A 20449-nucleotide genomic window follows, 5' to 3' on the forward strand; every position below is an offset into this window, starting at 1 on the left:
TTTGAGGCAATCACTGCAATTAAACGATTTCTGTATTTGTCAATGAGCGTTCTGCAGCTGTCAACAGGTATTTTGGCCCACTCCTCATGAGCAAACTGCTCCAGTTGTCTCAGGTTTGATGGGTGTCTTCTCCAAATGGCATGTTTCAGCTCCTTCCACAGATGTTCAATGGGATTCAGATCTGGGCTCATGGAAGGCCTCTTTAGAATAGTCCAACACTTTTCTCTCAGCCATTCTTGGGTGTTTTTGGCTGTGTGTTTTGGATCGTTGTCCTGTTGGAAGACCCATGACCTGCAACTGAGACCAAGCTTTCTGACACTAGGCAGCACATTTCTCTCCAGAATGCCTTGATAGTCATCAGATTTCATTTTGCACACATTCAAGACACCCTGTGCCAGATGCAGCAAAGCAGCCCCAAAACATTGCTGAGCCTTCTCCATGTTTCACCATGGGGACAGTGTTCTTTTCTTCGTATGCTTGGTTTTTGAGTCTATGAACATATAGTTGATGTGCCTTACCAAAGAGCTCCAGTTTGGTCTCATCTGTCCAAAGGACATTCTCCCAGAAGCTTTGTGGCTTGTCAACATGCATTTTTGCAAATTCCAGTCTTGCTTTTTTATGATTTTTTTTTTTTTCAGCAGTGGCGTCCTCCTTGGTCGTCTCCCATGAAGTCCGCTTTGGCTCAAACAACGACGAATGGTGCGATCTGACACTGATGTACCTTGGCCTTGGAGTTCACCTTTAATTTCTTTGGAGGTTGTCCTGGGCTCTTTGGATACAATTCCAACGATCTGTCTCTTCAATCTGTCATCAATTTTCCTCTTGCGGCCAGGTCCAGGGAGGTTGGCTACTGTCCCGTGGGTCTTGAACTTCTGAATAATATGAGCCGCTGTTGTCACAGGAACTTCAAGCTGTTTAGAGATGGTCTTATAGCCTGCACCTTTAAGATGTTTGTCTATAATTTTTTTTTTTCGGATGTCCTGGGACAATTCTCTCCTCCGCTTTCTGTTGTCCATGTTCAGTGTGGTACACACCTTTTCACCAAACAGCAGAGTGACTACTTGTCTCCCTTTAAATAGGCAGACTGACTGATTATGAGTTTGGAAACACCTGTGATGTCAATTAAAGGACACACCTGAGTTAATCATGTCACTCTGGTCAAATAGTTTTCAATCTTTTATAGAGGTACCATCATTTTTGTCCAGCCCTATTTCATTAGTTTGTTTTTTTAAAATAATTATGTTAATCAACATTTCAAAAATAATGGCTGATTTTGATTATTTAATTTTCAATGAATTTTTATTTATTGTTACTTTTGTAGGTTTCAAGTGCTTTCAGTGAGAATTGTGGGGTTTTCCTTCTTTAACTGAGGGGTACCAACAATTTTGTCCACGTGTGTATGTTCTCTTTTGCCAGAAGATGAAAACTTGTTATTATATTCCACTTTTTCTGGTACAAATTTGGTCCATTCCTCAAAGGGAACTTCAAGCAGAAAACCTGAGAAATCATCTTGTCCAGGAGAAATGGAGCCAGAGTTAAACTCTGTGTTCACCACTGCTGTCAGGATCACTTTCCTGCTCATTGATCTCCAAACATGACCAGATGTTGTGCCCGTTTAACTTTACAAAAGTGTACAAGGCTTTTGGAGACATCTTTTTTTGTCAGCTGCTGACTTAACTGTCCAAATAGAGGCAGCTGGAGTGGCTATTTTGCCATTTAGAAAGATAGCCTCTTTACAAGTGCAGAGAACTGCAAAAAGGGAATCCCTGTCTATGGATGGCTGTCCAGGCATCTAGTTAAATAATAAAAAGGCTTTGATTAGCATTAATCAAAATATCATTCCGACCTATATAATGTCCCAGAACATTTTTAAAAAACATATTCCAGCAGTGTCTATTACAACTCAAAACTTCTGTTTAAATTAGTCTTCTCTCCTTAATCTGTGTCCCATTTATGCTGGATTTTAATAATAGTATTTTTTTTTTAAAAATGGTATTTTTCAATATTGCATTATTACTACTTGTATTGTGAATTTTCAATTGAAGTCAATGCACATGCTAATCGACTCACGCCACTATATGTGGCCGCCACGACACCGTAATGTAAGCTTAACTCAGACACAACAGCTGTTCTAAATATAACAGTCAGAATGAAGAGGGAAAGCTAGTGTCAGCTGATGGTGGGTGGAGTTGTGGGCGGAGGCGATTAGCATATGCATTGATTTCATATTGCTGCCAGGGAAGTAATACCAACTGGAATGTGACTTGAGATTTTTAAGTTCCTCTCCTCCTTAAAATAAGTCGAGTAAATCGAGTTTAAGCATGAACTTTTGACATCCAAAAATGTACTCTGAAGAATAGAAATGCGAGTTATTTTTATAATACATAAGAGCTCAATATTTATCACAGTTCTATTGATACCCTTTTTACATTTTTGTTCAGTTAGTTAAGAAAATTATTACAAATCTTCTACATCCAGCAGATATGACACAAAACATTAATTTGGAGTCATGCTTAGTCTCCAGAGCAGACCCAGAAATAGAATGACTTCTTAATCTGTTTGCTTTTTCCATGTAGGGGAATATTTACAGAAAGCGCTCCATACCGAAAGAGCCAATGACAACAGTTACTATCTAAATGATCGTAGACACAAATTATATTTATATACATTTATATTTGGCCTGGTGTTGTGCTTCCCACATTTCCGAAGAGACTTTTATAATGCAGGAGCACCACTGTTTTGTGACCTTTGAAACCATATTGCAGAAAGTTCAACATGCAATAACTGGCTTGTGAACCAAACCTTTTACAAACACAGACAAGCTTTTATGTCAAATTTATAACTGAAAGTTTGCATTAATCCCCTCCAATTCTGATAAAATTATTCCAAAATGACAACTCATAACAAACCAAAGTGAACTGAGAGCTGTTGTAGAACTAAGTGGAGTAAGTGCTTAATTTTGGTTTTATTTGAAATTTTACACTGAACTGTTTTCCAAATCAATCGAAGTCTTGCAGATGTCTAACACATTAATGAATCATTCTTTTTATTCATTTAATGAATAAATGAGGGGTGGGGGTTTTGATCAAGTTAATCCACCACTCACACTTCTGAGCCAGGATGGGAGGTACTCACAAAGACTAAATGTTTTCTGTGTGTAAGGGAGAGTTCACAAAGAGAAACAGATTTAATGAGCGCAGGTAAAAATGCCAATTCATTTCTTGTTTAATGTAGAATATGCAAGTCTGTTGTACAGGTGTACCTCCTAAAGAGATGAATTGTATTATAAAAACAAATCCTACTAGGTGTTATTAGATTTAATGAGATTTCACCATTTCCAAACAAAGTGGTGAAGCTTAACCGGATCCCATCTTCATGAGGCGGACTCTGCGCATGTATGTCTTACCACACCAGGGAAAAATTATCTCTTTATACACAACGCTTCAATGGTTAATAAAAATGTTACTAAAAAGCAGCCAACATGTTCCTTTATAAAAACCACAAATTTAAGAGTAAATTAGGCTTTCTTTGTTTCCTTCCTTTCTTTGATTTCTATGTACAAAAAAAAAAAATCACCTCTTACCCCTGCCGTTTAATTACCGTTTTCTGGGTGTGGAGCATCAAAGAGAAAAGCTCAGTTTGTGTGAGCAATGTTTCAACAGGGCAACTGGCCAACAGGTGACGCAAGCAAACATTCAACTGTCACAGTGGAACGTTTGATATGCTAAGAAAAAAACAATTAAACACCTTTGATAAGAACACAATAAGGTAGAAACGTCAAGTCTTCCACCGCAAGACATTCAGTTAGAATTTTTGAAAAATATTGAGAACCCTTGAGGCACAGTCATAAATTTACAATAAAAGCAGAAGGTTTCACCTCACAAAGTGTTTGTGTTGGATGTTTTTAGATTTTTTTGAACATGAGAGAACATGAAAAAACAACATTTACTTCACTTTTCAAATTATATTTTCGGATAAAAGTCTTACAGACTTCAGGATCGATGTCTTTTTTTTTTCAATCATGAAGAAAAAAAAACGCTGAGTGAGCGTGGCTTTACATAAAAACAACAACACTTTATTATCACAGCATCGTTCAAGAATTAAATACATAAATGGATATTTTTCATAGCTTTCCTGAGGACACCACAGGCAAAGTAACAGTTAGGATCTGGAAGAGAGAAAAATGGAAGATATCATGTGTCAGGTCATTAAATATGCATTATGCAAGATTATGGCCAAATACCAATTCCTCCCCTTGGCCCCAAGTCTGCATTTTGCTAGGAAATGGTGCCTTAGTGGAGCTTTAAAGAGGGCTTCTAGGGCCATGTGGAACAGAAACACATCTCATTATTTCTGCACAACAGAGGGGTAGAGCAGTAAGAACTGGGATTGGACCTGTATAGTGTGTATGAATACGTGTCTTTACGAACAACATTAGTGACGCAACACTGCTATTATTTCACTGTCATCTGTTGGTGCTGTCACTTATGTACAGTTAAATTAAAAGAAGGAATGTAAGTGCAGTCTGTGCAGCGCTGGCTTTAGATACCTGCGTGCCGTTGTTGTATTGCGCCATGCTGTTCTCCTGGTCGATGAGGAACGGGTGGAAGATGTCGAGATGGAAGAGTGAGGGCCTAGCTGTGAGCACGAGTCGGTCCTCCCCGACATCCAGCACCAGAGAGCGAGACGACGACTGCACAGGAGACAAGTTGATCCAGATGAAACTGCTTCACTCAGCTACAGACGATGCAGTTTGTCTGACAAATATTCAATTATTCTGGACAGCATGGGTTGGTTCAGAGAACCCTTCACTCGAACTGACAGCAAGTCCACAATTGTATTGTTTGTTTGTAATCTTTTCATCTTATTTATACATCTTATTAAGTATAAATATGACATATTGTGAATTTCATCCAAATAATTCTGTTACTGGGACTTAAAAGGAAAACACTGAGCATGACTGACTAAGAAAGTAATGCTGTTTTGAGACTTTGCCATGATAACACTGCTAACAAGGGGGAAACTTGTCTGATCACACAGTGTTCAAAGTCCAACATGCAGGAACTGACTTGCCAACCCAACCCTTCAGAGACACCGACAAGATTTCATGTCAAATGTATTTATTTAACTGAACTGGAAGGGAGGTACTCACAAAGACTAAATGGTTTCTGTGTGTAAGGGAGAGTTCACATAGAGAAACACACCAATTTAATCAGTACAGGTAAAAAATGACGACTACTGTCTTGTTTAATGTAGAATATGTCAGTCTGTTGTACAGGTGTACCTCCTAAAGAGGAGATTAATTGTATTATAAAAATAAATTCTGCTTTGTGCGATTAGATTTAATCAGATTTCTCCATTTCCAAACAAAGTGGTGAAGCTTAACCGGATCCCATCTTTATGAGGTGGATGATGTGACTGTTTGTGACTCCGCGCATGTATATCTTACCACACCAGGAAGCTTGATTTCCGCAATGAGGTGTTCAGGCTCTCCAATAGGAGGCTCCACAAAAAGCGTGAAGTCTGGTCTGAGCACAAAGGAGAGGAAAAAAGAAACATTAGAAAAGTTCCTCTAACTTTGCATAGAGCTTCCAAAAGGCATACAATTAGGAAGGGCTCACCTTTTAGCACCCGCGGGGGGGGTTTCCCTGCAGGAAATTAGACAAAGAGGAGATAACTGTGAATGTTGACTGTCCAAGTTTTGACACACATTATCACGCCTGATGAAATCTCCACTCTAACGAGAATAATTCTTAAAGATGTGCTTCATGTCGAGGTGGATGGCCACACTTCCTGAGTCTGGTTCTGCCAGAGGTTTCTTCCTGTTAAAGGGAGCCGTTTCCCTCCACAGAGGCCTCATGCACGCTCAGGACGGGGGATTGGACCGAAGAGAAGTTTCGGTGCAATTCTTTGGTTTCCTTAGCTAGGAAATTGTTTTGGAATTGGCTCTGTATGTATGAATTGGACTCATTTTGAATTCAATTAATTGGATTTGATTGGATTATATTACAATGAACTGAACTCCAATTGGCTTGAACTGGACTGTATTATTGAAGTGCCTTAAGATGGCATTTGTTGTAATTTGGAGCTATATAAATAAAACTGAATTGAATTAAATTTCTTTATGTGATTTATTTCAGACAGAGGGAGACATACTCGGACTGCAGCTCTTGGATCACCGGCCTGCTCTTCGTCCGAATGTTCTGTTCGCTGATGGAACCCAGGAACTTTCTGTTCTTCAGCACTTTCCACTCTGCACAAAAACAAAGCTGAACCCTGAGCTAACCCTTCAACTGCGGACTGCATAACAAACTGAGGAGGTTACACAATCACACACTCACCTCTGTTGAGCTCCAGATTGTATTTGTTCTCTAAACCCTCCACAGACACCAGAATTACAAACTGCTGGAACAAGGGATCTTTCTGCAAGACACATGCACATTCTATGTTGACTGTTACATATTACACATGTGGGGACATTTTACATTTACATTCTGATGCTTTTCAATTGTATGGATTGATGATAATAATAATAAAAAAATAACTTTATCTATACAGTACTTTTCGAAACAAATGTTACAAAATGCTTCATACAGCCACAGATAAAAACAAAATGAAGCAAAAACAACCTAAATCCAAACAACAGTGTGAAATATAATAAAACTGTGAGCCAGTTTTCCAATCAATCAATCAAAAACTAAATCAGAAAAATCAAGTAGAATCAGCAAAGACTTGTTGATAAAAGTAACAGTCTTCTGCTAGAGGATCTCAGTCCGTTTATTTTTCATAATGTTCAATGGACAGACATATACGGGAATAAAAGGTCTCACAAATAAGCAGGTGACAGGCCATGAAGGGCTTTTAAAGTCAATGGCGAGATCTTAAGATCATTTCAAAATAATACTGGGAGCCAGTGCATAGAGGCCAACCAGGGGTAATGACCAATGAGTTCTGTCCAGTCAGAAGCAGATCCAATGGATTTTTGGTTGAGGCAAGAGCAGATAACAGTCATGATTGAAAAACAACACCACAAACACAAACCTGACATTTCTGGAAGAATTCCTGGTTGATGACGACATCATAAGCTGTACAACCCTGGGAGTCTGAAACAGAGCCACACACGTAATGAGAAACTGTGGAGAGGTCTTGGGATGCAAAATGGTCCTACCATTTAAATTCAAAGTCAAATTTATTTGTATAGCACATTTCATGTACAAAACAAGTTGCACAGGGAGCGGAAAAAGCATTAAAAATATGTAAAAGAATATGAATAGAAAGAAATTAAATAATTAAAATTAACAATAACAAGCAACAGTCTAGACAAGTTAAAATATACCGTGCAGATTTCATGCATAGACACATGAGAAAAGAAACGTTTTTAACCTGGATTTAAAAATGTCTACATTTGGTGACAGTTTAATCTCCACTGGCAGTTTGTTCCACTTGTTTGCAGCATAACAGCTAAATGCTGCTTCTCCAGGTTTAGTCTAGACTCTGGACTGGACCAGCTGACCTGAGTCCTTGGATCTAAGAGCTCTGCTGGGTTTATATTCTCTGAGTTAGCTTGATCCTCATTTCACAGTTTAGTTGCCGCCATTTCAGTCTCAGCAGATGATTGTGGAGTGAGAGGAATTGAAAATGTAAACAGTTAATATGGAAACTGCACCATATACAAAGCTGGTTAAAGTCACAGCCTGTGCTGATCCAAACATAATAGCCCGTCTACTCTGTGATAAACAGGCCATCTGGAGTCTCTGTGATTAAGAATTCAGAGTCTGTCTCTGTTCCAAAGTACATTGGAAATGTTTTATTGGAGCACAGATATGAAATTCTTTGGAAAACAACCATCTTGGGTTTTAGAGGACTGTAGTTTGTTCCTGTGGGAGAGGACAGAGGATTGACACACTAAAATTTACCATCACACTGTTTAGGGTCTGAATGTTCTCTGTCCAGGGGATGTTGCAGTAATCGCAGACACAGTGGTGTCAGACAGATTGGTTTTAGACCACATATGCACAGAAAGTTATCAGGAAGTATAAGAAGATCTCACCAGCTGTTGTCGTTGGGAATTCTGTGTATGCTGCCATGTAATATGTTTCTATGTTGTTCCGGTTAATAAATTCCCCTGTAAAGGGGAGTTTGACTAACCTTTTCCCCACAACATGCCTTGATTACAAGGTGTATCCCTAAGTTTACAATCACCCACTGCACATTAGGTCAGATTTTCAACAAACAGTGATTGCGTGACAGGAAGCAATTTGGCCACATGCCAAGCTTTGATCAATATAACAGCTTGCACTTGCTGGCTGCACCCAACTGAAAGCAAGTATAATTTCATTTGTTCCAGTAGACATTTTAAGGATTTCATACACACAGAGGTATAAATATCTCCACATAATTCTAAGGACTGGGGTCTAAATCTGAAAATGCCATTGAGAGTGAACAGTTAACAGTTTTCCCTCATAACCCTATCTTGTCTGACCATTTTTTGATAACTTTTCAAATTTACATTACTAGACTCTACAGCTTCTGAGAAGAATTTTACAGATATTTTATAGAAGATGTCTGTCAGAGAATGCTGTAACCAGATTCAAAGAGTTAATTCCATCATCCGTTTCTTCACTGCCACATGTGCAGATATGACAGAGGACAGCTACCTAAATTTTACTCCAGTAGAACTTGACTCACTTGTTGACAGCACTACAGCTTCAATGCGTACAACACTGGACAATGTTGCCCCTCTGAAAAGGAAGGTAATCAGTCAGAAGAGGTTGGCTCCTTGGTATAATTCACAGCTGCATGCTTTAAAGCAGACTGCAGAACGGCGTTCCTCTAATTTAGAAGAGTCTCGATTAGTCTGGAAAGATAGTTTAATAACGTATAAGAAAGCCCTTCGTAAGGCTAGAACTGCTTATTATTAATCAGGTTTCCATCCCAGGTTCCAATCCCAGGTTTCTTTTCAGCACTGTTGCCAGGCTGACAAAGAGTCCGAGCTCTGTTGAGCCATTTATTCCTTTAACTCTCAGCAGTGATGATTTCATGAGATTCTTTATCAATAGAAACAATAAAATTGTTTCTATCAAAGAGAAGATTAATGGAATCCTTCCCACTATTATCACTGATGTATCATCAAGTAGAGCAGCTTTAGAAGTGAAATGCAGCTTACCCATTTACAGAAGACAATTATTGTTCACACAATTCTGTACAGTTTATCCTTCAGTGCAGATACTGAGCAGATACACTGCTTGTGCCCCTGGCTTACATACTGTTGTCTACTTCTGTGTGTGGTTCGCCGAGGCTCATGGGAACTCTGTAACTACTGGGATCATCTAACTGGAGCAGCTGCACAAGCTCCTCTTTGGAGAGTTCTGGCGGAGGTGGGACTGAGTTTGACTGACAGATATTAATGAAGACTTTGTCTTTGCCTGGCTCTGACAATGTCTTCACACACATGCCTAGGAGAAGGGGAAACAGGAAAGAAAACCAAGGGGAAAAACCTTAGACATGCTTAACATGAATCAAACAGTTGTAGCAATGTCATCCAAATGCTGATTTTTTTCAATAAATTTGAAAGGACTACTGTGTAAGAAGCTCACCAGGATGAGGTCGGATAACTTTGGAGTCTGGAGTTTCAGTTTGCAGCTTTTCCACCGTCTGGAATAAGCCACAGAAATTTGTTCTTGTTATTTAAGTGTAGGTGAAGAGCAAAGAACTGTGGAACAGAAAAGGTCAATGGAGCTTTCTGCCTTTACTATTCCCTCAGGAATCCAACAAAGCACAAAGCTCTCTGGCTTACAATTCAAGCTCCAAATATTCCATAATTAGATCAGCTGCTATGTAAAAAATTAATTGAACTGTAATGTGAATGAAGTATAAAGAACAGAGCATGACGTTTTATATATATATATATATATATATATATATAAATATTTTTTATACAAAACTACCAAGTATAGGCAGCTAGCTTTTCTTGCATTAAAGGCTGACTGATTAATCAGCTGGCCAATTCAATCTGCCCATTACAGCCCTCAGTGCAGGTTTATCTTCATCTTTGTATAGTCTCTCTCAAGAGAACATATATGAAGACTGAGCGGAAAAATATATAAGCTATAAGATAGCTTATATATAAGCAACCCTTTCGCTGAAAATGACCGTGTCACTCGTGTTTATGAAATTTTTGGTGTCTGGTCTGTACACTCATTTTGTTCTTGGGTAAGAACAATTTCAAATACTCAGGAGCATTCTTGCACACATTTATACGGCGGCCCTGAAATGCAAATCACAACTTTAAAAGAGAAAACACAACGGCAACAGAGAAAACACAACGGCAAAAGAGAAAAAACAACTGCAGCAGAGAGGCTATAACGGCAAAAGAGAAAAAACAACTGCAGCAGAGAGACTATAACGGCAAAAGAGAAAACAACTGCAGCAGAGAGACTATAACGGCAGCAGAGAGACTATAACGGCAGCAGAGAGACTATAACGGCAAAAGAGAAAACACAACTTTAAAAGAGAAAACACAACTTTAAAAGAGAAAACACAACGGCAAAAGAGAAAAAACAACGGCAGCAGAGAGACTATAACGGCAAAAGAGAAAACATTTCACCATACATTTGAGTGCTGACACATCTGAACAAAATGAACGTTTGTGTCGTCTTCTGTTGTGCGGTTAACTTTAAGTTACATTCAGCTAATAGGGAACCGTGCAATCAATTAGCAGTTCCACCCTTTTTCTACTCAAATGTGGCCTTTCATCATCCGAGGCCTGCTCACAGCGTATTTACTGGTGCTGCAAGATACAGCAGATTGTGCCCTACAGAGGGAACAAATATTTCATGACCATGCAGAATTATGTGCAGAGAGTGATGAGTGCCTGTTTGGATGCTTTAGGCGACTAAGAGCACGGTCCTGTGGTGCAAGAGTTTATTAACTGGTGCAATTCTTCCTTTTTAGACATCAATATAAGGAAAACTAAGGAGATGATAACTGATGTTAGGAAAAAAATGGAAATATGAAATATTTTGGAGCAGTAATCAACAACAAGCTGACATTTGAGCATCAGGTGCACATCATTGAATGCACTTTTATTATAAACTCAGATATCTTAATGTGGGCAGTACTTCTATGAAGAGGTTTTATCTTTTTTAAATCCGTTCTTACGTTTTCTTTTATCTGCTGATATGGCTGTCTAACCTTGAAAAAACAAAAGAAAAAAAATCGTCTACACTGTATTATTAAGGCGTGCAGCGAAAATGTTGGTCTCAGCCTCAACAACCCCCCCACCTTGCACAACATGACCTTTAAAAAAGCCTGGTTAATCATGAGGGATCCCAGCCGCCCCAAGTTCTCTGAGCTCAAATCATAGATTTGTGTCCAAAAAGGAAGACCAACAGATAAAAGAGCTCTTTATACCAGCTGCCACTGGCTTTTTAAATAGCCTTACGTGATTGTTTTAGTGGTCTTACCATTTATCTGGCTTTTATGGTTTCTATGTTTTTATGTTGCATTGACCACTGGCCTTCGTGTTGTTATCAGTGTTTATGTCAGGAACTCTATCACTAACTAAATCATCGTAGGTCATTTGCTGATTCGGTGGCAGAACTGACATGGACGAACATCAGTTTGTGTTTCTTGACGAAAAATATGTTTGGGCACTTTAGACTCACAGAGACTAGCAAACCCACTGTGTACACAGCTCCAGACGTATGTTTACACTACAGACTTGGGGGTGGTGCTAGTCTTGGTAAAAAAAAACATGCTTCCCACTTTTACAAACCAAAATGTTCAACTGAACATTGGTTAACTAAAATCATTAGAAATGTTTTTAGATATAAAGCTGTGCAATTACCTTCAGGGAGTTAGTCAGCTAATTTCATGTAAAGCTCATTAACCTTTTTCACTTTTACATTGCATTTAATAACTCAACATCCTGTGACTGCTGATGAGCAAAGGCTATGCAGTTGGGCACTAATGGTAAGAGCAGTATCACCTGTAACAGCAGCTGCTGATAAAGTTCCTCTTGTTGCTGCAACTCCAGCTCAGAGCTCAGAAGTGACGAGTCCGTCATCCTCCCGTTGGGGTGAAATCAGTCAACGGATCCTTCAACTGCAAAGGATGAAAGAACTGAAATGAGAAATCCACTTTTTCTCCCCCTAATATCATCGATAAATCAAGCCCATGTGACAAATTCAGGGCTGAAATCTTTGAGATTTGAGATAAGTGACGGCTGTTTGTCTGGCTTATGCTTCCTTTTCAACACTGAGAGACACATCTGCGACTGGAGTCCTCGGGTAACTCTGCACTTCAGAGTATATGCTACAAAACTAGAAAAGTGGACATATTTTCTGTCCTCTCTATGTTCACATTCATGACTTCCACTACTTCCTGATTTGTCACAGGCATTTGCAGCATTTTAAGCGACTGTTGCAGTAAACCTTGACATCTATAGCATCACATGCTCTTTTTCAAAACTTCAAAAAAGTGGAAGAAAGAAGCAGCTGCAAGAGGCTGTAAATTCAGTTCTCTCGTGTTCTGCTTTTAGAAAGATGTTACACGGTGACTGGAAGCTGCACACATTTTCTTGCCAGGGAAAGCACAGGAGCAAATTGGTGAGAAATGCTGCCACACTCGAGGACTGTTGTGTATTCTCAAAGATATGTCATGTCGCCAGTCCACTGCACTACAATTCTTCACTGTAAGATCACAAGGACAGCTGATCAATTGATGCACATGCGTGAACAGCTTCGGCACAACTGACACAAACTAATCTACAAAGTACCAATTGGTTTGCAGGCAAAGGTGTTTCACATATCATGCTGCAACAACCTGTGAACTACCACATTCAAGTTACTAAGATCTTCTCTCTTTTTTCTTTTTGCATCTGGCTTGAAAGCAACCCGAGGACACACAAATGATCCAGTGTTTGGCTTTGCAACTGAAATATTACAACCTGGTGCCATTAAACCCAGAGCAGAACAAAGGAAAATAAGATGAAGCAGAAATGAAAGTACATCAGCATCGCACCGCTGTTTTTACACAGCTGAATGCAAACATCTATAATGGAGTCATGTAAATGTGACAGAACTCTGTGTGAAAGCATACTGTCCACATGCAAGTCTGCTGTGTACTATCCATGTCATGTCTGATTTTTACCTTCCTCGTTGGTCTTATTTTTCTTTAGTCTCCACAAGTTAATTTTGTAATGCAGACATTTGGTTCAAGGTTTCAGGTTTTGCACCAAGTTCCTGACAGCTTCTCGACAGAGCTGCTTCTAAGCTGACATAAACTCCTCATCATTCCGAATCAGACAGAACCCACAATTCTGCCCTGCCTTGAATTACACAACGGCTCACCTTCATGGTTAATCAGTGATTCTCTGTGTTTCTCTTAATCAAGCCTGCACATTGACAGCAGTTATACAGTTACCTCACTTAAAAGAAGAGGTTAAAACACTTAAAACAGCCTGTGAGTTTTATCACGTTCTTGTGAATCCTAATGTTAGTGTAATGTAAAATATATACGAGTACGCACTATTTGCTTCCCACCAAAACTCACTGTAAAGGCAATAAAAATGATCAAACTTGCAGAATTGGTCCTGAAGTGGATTGGTCTTGGTGCAATTTCACGTGTGGTGTTTATATGATACTAGCCTAGCTTTAGCATACTAGCATACAACGCAAAGGAGCCCCCTTTCTTGTTTTCTGTGGTAAATAATTCAAGTAGCTGTTGAGCCATATGTTTTTTTTTGTTTTTTTTTTGCCGTTCCACTTCTCTCTCTCAGTGAAGATATGTGACTAAAACTTTGCTTACTCTTTTAACGAAAAACGCCTCTCTTGTCTTCCTCGCTACAACACCAACTTCCGTTCCAATCTTTTCAGACTAAAAGCATTCGACAATATCAAAGCTGACCGTTATGTGTGATTAAAAACGCATTTGACTCCTTTTTATACAATGTAATGAAACCTGGCTCGGGATAAGCTGCATGCTCTCAACAAAAAGTTAGGTTGTCAAATATTGAAGTCAAATGCCTGTTCTATGCCACACAAACAATTTGAATGAACAAAAAGCAATTTAAAAATGGGCACATTGAGACATTAATATTTTACCCAAAGTTTTTACCTTCAAATTTTTACCTTCAACCAGATGTGTTTTTTTCTCTTTAGTTTCCCAAGTCACTAAAGACAGCTGCCATTAAGAGGGTCAGCATTGCTAAATATCTTGACTCAGGCCCTTACAATCACTGACCAAGTTCGTAACCTTGGAGTGTTGATAGACTCAGATCTGACTTTCAGCAGCCACATCAAAGCTGTCACCAAGGCAGATTTTTACCAACTCAGAAACATCAACAGAATTAAAGGTTTTCTCTCCCAAAAAGACCAGACCAGGAGGACCAGTCAACTCAATTCAATTCAATTCAATTTTATTTATATAGCGCCAGATTACAACAGTTGTCATCTCAAGGCACTTAAATAATATAGTCCAATTCAAGCCAATTGGAATTCAATTCATTGTAATCATAATCCAATTCATTCATATAGAGCCAATTCAAAAAATAATATCCTAGCTAAGGAAACCAACGGATTGCACTGAAACATGTCTTCAGTCCAATCTCCCGTCCTGAGCATGCCTGTGGCGGCTGTGGAAAGGAACGACTCCCTTTTAACAGGAAGAAACCTCTGGCAGAACCAGACTCAGGAAGGGTGGCCATCCGCCTCTACCAGCTGGGGTTTGAGAAGACAGAAAAGAGGGAAAAGAGGGGGGGAAAACACCATAACGCCATTCAAAGGATATCTGTTGGAACAGGGAAACATAGGTTAATAACCACAATAATGTCACATGTACATAAAATCAATTTTGAAATTAAACAGGGGGAAAAAGAGAGCAAAGTGAGGAAAGGTGTGACAGATGAGGTCCCCCAGCAGTCTAAGCCTATAGCAGCTTAACTATGGGATGTTTCAGGATTACCTGAGCCTAACTATAAGCTTTATCAAAAAGGAAAGTTTTAAGCCGAATCTTAAAAGTGGAAAGGGTGTCTGCTTCCCGGACATTTACTGGCTGCTTATTCCACAAGAAAGGGGTCTGATAACTGAAGGCTCGACCTCCCATTCTGCTTTTAGAAACTCTGGGAACAACAAGTAAACCTGCAGTTTGGGAGCAAAGTGCTCTGTTAGGAAAATATCTTACAATGAGATCTTTAAGATATGATGGATAGGATGGATTAAGAGCTTTATATGTGAGGAGAAGAATCTTAAATTCTATTCAGAATTTAACAGGGAGCCAATGAAGAGAAGCTAAAACTGGAGAAACATGATCTCTCCTGTTAGTTCTCATTGGAACTCAGAACTTTTGGATCAGCTGGAGGCTTTTCAGAGAATATGTGGGACAGCCCAAAAATAAGGAATTACAGTAGTCCAATCTTGAAGTAACAAATGCATGAACTAGTTTATCTGCATCACCCTGAGACAGGATGTTCCTGAGGTCCAAAGAGAACAACTTCAGTTTTGTCTGAATTTAAAAGCAGACAGTTCTGAGTCATCCAGGTCTTTGTCTTTAAGACAGGCTTAAGATGTGACCAACCTATTGGTTTCATAGATAAGTACAGCTGAGTATCATCAGCATAACAATGGAAATTTATGCCATGCTGTCTAATAATGTTACCTAATGGAAGCATGTACAAAGTAAAAAGAATTGGTCCAAGCACAGAACCCTGAGGAACTCCATGACTTACTCCGATGTGTGAGGAAGATTCTTCATTTACAAGAACAAACTGAAATCTATCAGATAAATATGATTTAAACCAGCCTAATGCAGTTCCTTTAATCCCAATAACATGTTCAAGTCTCTGTAACAGAATGCTGTGATCGATCGTATCAAATGCACTGAGATCCAACAGGACAAGCACAGAAACAAGTCCGCTATCAGAGGCTAAGAGGAGATCATTGATAACATTCACCAGTGCTGTTTCAGTGCTATGATGCACTCTGAATCCTGACTGAAACTCTTCAAACAGATTATTTCGATGTAAATGATCACAAAGTTGCACTGCAACTATTTTTCCAAGAACTTTAGACAAAAAAGGGAGATTGGATATAGGTCGATAATTAGCCAACACTTCTGAATCAAAAGTAGTTTTTTTAAGTAAAGGTTTAATTACAGCAACCTTAAAAGTCTGTCAATAAAGACAGATTGATCAAATCCAATATGGAAGTGTCAATTAAGGTGAAAACCTCCTTGAACAGTCATTGATAAAGAATATCATGAAATCATCACTGCTGAGAGTTAAAAGAATACATGGTTCAACAGAGCTTGGACTTTTTGTCAGCCTGGCAACAGTGCTGAAAAGAAACCTGGGATTATTCTTATTCTCTTCTATTAATGATGAATAATAAGCAGTTCTAGCTTTACGAAGTGCTTTCTTATATGTTATTAAACTATCTTTCCAGACTAATTGAGACTCTTCTAAATTAGAGGAACGCCACTGTCTCTCCAGCTTTCTTGCCGTCTGATTTAACCTACACAGCTGTGAATTATACCAAGGAGCCAACCTCTTCTGACTGATTACCTTCCTCTTCAGAGGGGCAACATTGTCCAGTGTTGTACGCATTGAAGCTATAGTGCTGTCAACAAGAGAGTCAAGTTCTACTGGAGTAAAATTTAGGTAGCCGTCCTCTGTCATATCTGCACATGGCAGTGAAGAAAAGGATGATGAAATCAACTCTTTAAATCTGGTTACAGCATTCTCTGATAGACACCTTCTATATGTAAAATTCTTCTCAGAAGCCGTATAGTCCATCCATCCATTTTCTATACCGTCAATCCGTTAAGCGGGCAGCGGGTGGGCTGGAGCCTATCCCAGCAGTCATCGGGCGAAAGGCGGGGTACACCCTGGACAGGTCGCCAGTCCATCACAGGGCCACACATAGAGACAAATGAGACAAACAACCATGCACGCTCACACTCACTCCTAAGGACAATTTAGAGTCACCAATTAACCTGACATGCATGTTTTTGGATGGTGGGAGGAAGCCGGAGTACCCGGAGAGAACCCTCTTGCTGTGAGGTGACGGTGCTAACCACCACACCACCGTGCAGCCCAAGCCGTATAGTCAAGTAATGTAAATTCAAAAGTTATTAGAAAATGGTCAGACAAGACAGGGTTATGAGGGAACACTCTTAACTGTTCACTCTCAATGCCATAAGTCAGCACAAGGTCAAGGGTATGATTAAGGCAGTGAGTAGGTCTGTGAACACTTTGAGAAAATCCAATAGAGTCTAATATAGAATTAAAGTTAATATTTAGGCTGTCATTTTCAACATCTACATGAATATTAAAGTCACCCACTACAATGACTTTATCTGTACTCAGCACTAACTGGGATAAAAACTCTGAGAATGCAGACAGAAACTCAGAATAAGGGCCAGGTGGACGATACACAACAACAAACACAAGAGGTTTTTGTGATTTCCACTTTGGGTGGGAAAAACTGAGAATCAGGGATTCAAAAGGGCTAAAACTAATCTTGGGTCAAGGACTGATTAGTAACCCTGATCTGAAGATAGCTGCCACTCCTCCTCCTCTGCCTGTGGTTCGAGGAACATGAACATTTAAATAGTCAGAGGGAGTTGATTCATTAATGCTAACATGATCTTCCTGCTGCAGCCAGGTTTCTGTAAGACAAAATATATCAATATGATGATCACAAATCAAATCATTCACTAACCAAGTGTAGTATATGCAGTCCTGTGAAAAAGTAAGTACGCTTGTTTTAATTCCATGGTTTTATATATCAAAACATAATTTCAAGGTAAATGTAACCTTAGATAAACAAAATGAGATTCCACACTGTCATTATTCATTTATTAAATCTAAGCCAAAATGCAGAAGCAGTGCGTGTAAAACGAAGTCCATCCTTTGTATTTCCATGGGAGTTAAGAGGATAAGCAGCAGCCAGGTGCTGCTAATCAAATGCACTTGATCAATTGATCGTCATCAAAGTGAGCACCTCTATAAAAGCAGAAGTTTTGTCAGTTTGCTGGTCTGGAGGAACACAATACCAAGGAGGAAAGACATCAATGATGATCTTAGAGAAGCAAGAATTATAAGGGCATTTACAAGCTATTTAGAGTCCATCATTCTACAGAGAGAAAGATTATTCACAAGTGGAAAACATTTAAGACAGTTGCCAATCTTCCCAGCAGTGAATGTCCCAGCAAGTTCACCCCAAGGTCAGACTGTGCAATGATCAGAGAAACTACAAAAAACCCTAGAGCAACATGTCAAACTCTCAAGGCCTCAGATAGCATGTTAAATGTTAAAGTTCAAGACAATACAGTTAGAAAAAGACTGAACAAGTATGGCTTGTTTGGAAGGGTTGCAGGAGAAACCCCCTTCTCTCTAAAACAAGAATTGAACATTTGTTCATGTCTGAATCTTACCACAAAGTCACCTTGGTTGAGGTTATTGTGTTTTGATTTCAAATGAAGGATGGATTGAGCAGAGTCTGAAGTATTTAAGGCTGAATAAACTTCTTTAGGAAAACCACTTCTTAAACTCAGGCCTTGTGTGCTGGTTAACAGCTTAACTACAATCAGGCATTGAGTCGGATTCAGGTCCAATATTTTGGAACTTGCAATATGAAGATTATTTTATCAGGAATATGTGTGAACTGGCTTATTGAAGCTTTGAAGAGCAGAGTCTAATGTTATCCACTTTCACCTTTGACTTATCACACTAAACATGTTTGTACAGTGTAGCATTGCGCTTGTAAAATACTTTACACTGCTGCCGCTTCAGAGTAATTCATCAGAAAGTTGGCTTATTTTCTACAGTTCCTGGTTGGACCATTGCATTGCAGCCCTAAAAGGCTTTGTGGAGAGATAACTCTTGGCTACATTTCAGTGTGCGCTGCAGTGTTTTGCTGCTGAGAACATTTATTCCACATTTGAGCTAACAGCTCGCCAGTAACATCAAATGCAGGATGTGACTTGTACATCTAACTATCTGTTACACACAGCTAATATAAAGTCCTGAAAACTTAGCTGTTTGTCTTTGGCTGTGTGTGATCACCTTGATTAATAATAAATTGCAATGAAGATCACATTGAATATAGCTAATCGAATGTTGAGTCAGTTATAAGGATCAGTAACAAGGTTCCTGAAATGTTCTTTACACTGGTCAACTGAAGGTCAATTAATCTTTTAGCTGCAAAGTAACAAAGTATGAGAGGCAACAAAAGCCAGCTTATTGAGTTATTCTTGCCTGGTGCAGATGCAGATATACAGCTGGTGTGAGATTACATTAACAGCCCCCTGTGCATATGAATCTGATTCAGGGGTTTTCTTGAATAATCTTTCTTGACATTTCTGCATAATTACTTTGATTTCTGTAACAAACAGGGTGAAATTATCACATTATTCTGTCAGACCAGTGAGTTTTATTTTATTATGTTCCTTACCTCATGTTTCTATATCGTTTGGTACATTTGCTCGAGACCATTTCCCTCTTGTGTTTGTCTTGTCTCTTAGACCGTGGGATGCCTGCAGTGTTTCACAACAGGGCAGCTGGAGGTGTGCACGCCACCAACACACACACAGTCATGCACACACTGCTCTGTGATGCTGAGGCTGATAAACACACACGATGCAGAGAAAGGAAAGTTGGGTTGTAAAAGCAGAACTCTGTGACCCTAACTGACAGCTTACCTTCACATCGCTAATCAAATCTGTATGTAGCTATAATTGTTGTTCCTTTATTGAGTCATTTCTTTTGTCAAAGTCCAATTGTGGTAAAACAGAACCTCCAACTCCTGTGCGACGGGTTCAGAAGAATAACATAAATGTGCCATAATGGAATCTAAGTGAACATATATATGTTCATTATTAAGGCTGTTAACTTACTGCCGACTAATCCTGAGATATCCTCAGAATTGTTAAATGGAAGTCTGTGGATTTCAACTCTTGTTTTCTTTCTTAAAATTTGCATTGACACTTTTTTTTTTTTAAAACAACAATTCTTCACACTTACTCTACACCCATCATACGATTAGAAACAGATGTATTGAATCTGTTTACTTGTGAACTAAGACAAAGACACTGGCTGTTTCCCACACAGTATGGTGCATTCTTGTGACCCCTGGCAGTTCAGCCTCATGGTATGAGTTGGTCAGTCTGATATAACCAAATGTAAACCTAAACTAGGTGTCTGTTCTGTTACTGAACCAGTAACAAAGCAGGATTGTTGACGCTCTTATATTCATTATTAACTGTCTGCTCTCCCCCATCCCTCACAGTTTACCGCATTCATGTGGCCCTTGGCCGTTTACCTTCACAGTATAACCTGGCCAGTCAGATGCTGCCAGATGTAAGCCCTATGGACTGCCCTGTCTCTTACTGAAAAAGGTAACAACGCATGATTGTCTAGACACTGGTGGTCATTATTAACTATCTGTTA

The 20449-nt window shown here is 39.2% G+C and overlaps 1 protein-coding gene across 1 annotated transcript; it reads right to left on the bottom strand.

Annotated features, from left to right (window-relative positions):
* Positions 1-4053: 4053 nt before the first annotated feature.
* On the bottom strand, positions 4054-13874 carry pih1d1 (PIH1 domain containing 1). Its single transcript, XM_072369304.1, has 11 exons — positions 13810-13874; positions 11990-12105; positions 9597-9654; positions 9267-9455; positions 7042-7103; positions 6342-6423; positions 6157-6253; positions 5622-5648; positions 5450-5528; positions 4550-4693; positions 4054-4168 (listed from the first exon to the last, which is right to left on the bottom strand). The coding sequence occupies exons 2-11, from the start codon at positions 12065-12067 to the stop codon at positions 4124-4126; spliced, it is 861 nt and encodes a 286-aa protein (XP_072225405.1). The 5' UTR covers positions 12068-12105; positions 13810-13874; the 3' UTR covers positions 4054-4123.
* Positions 13875-20449: the final 6575 nt, after the last annotated feature.

The sequence above is a fragment of the Leuresthes tenuis genome, unplaced genomic scaffold, assembly GCF_036924035.1.
Source record: "Leuresthes tenuis unplaced genomic scaffold, fLeuTen1.0.hap1 SCAF_17, whole genome shotgun sequence".
In the NCBI taxonomy this organism is placed as follows: Eukaryota; Metazoa; Chordata; class Actinopteri; order Atheriniformes; family Atherinopsidae; genus Leuresthes; species Leuresthes tenuis.

Coding starts and splice junctions, on each gene's coding strand:
- pih1d1 (XM_072369304.1), bottom strand. CDS start 12,067: ATGACGGACTCGTCACTTCTGAGCTCTGAGCTGGAGTTGCAGCAACAA. Junction 5,529..5,621: donor CCCCCCGCGGGTGCTAAAAG/GTGAGCCCTTCC, acceptor CTTTGTGCTCAG/ACCAGACTTCACGCTTTTTG. Junction 4,169..4,549: donor AATACAACAACGGCACGCAG/GTATCTAAAGCC, acceptor TCTCTCTTCCAG/ATCCTAACTGTTACTTTGCC.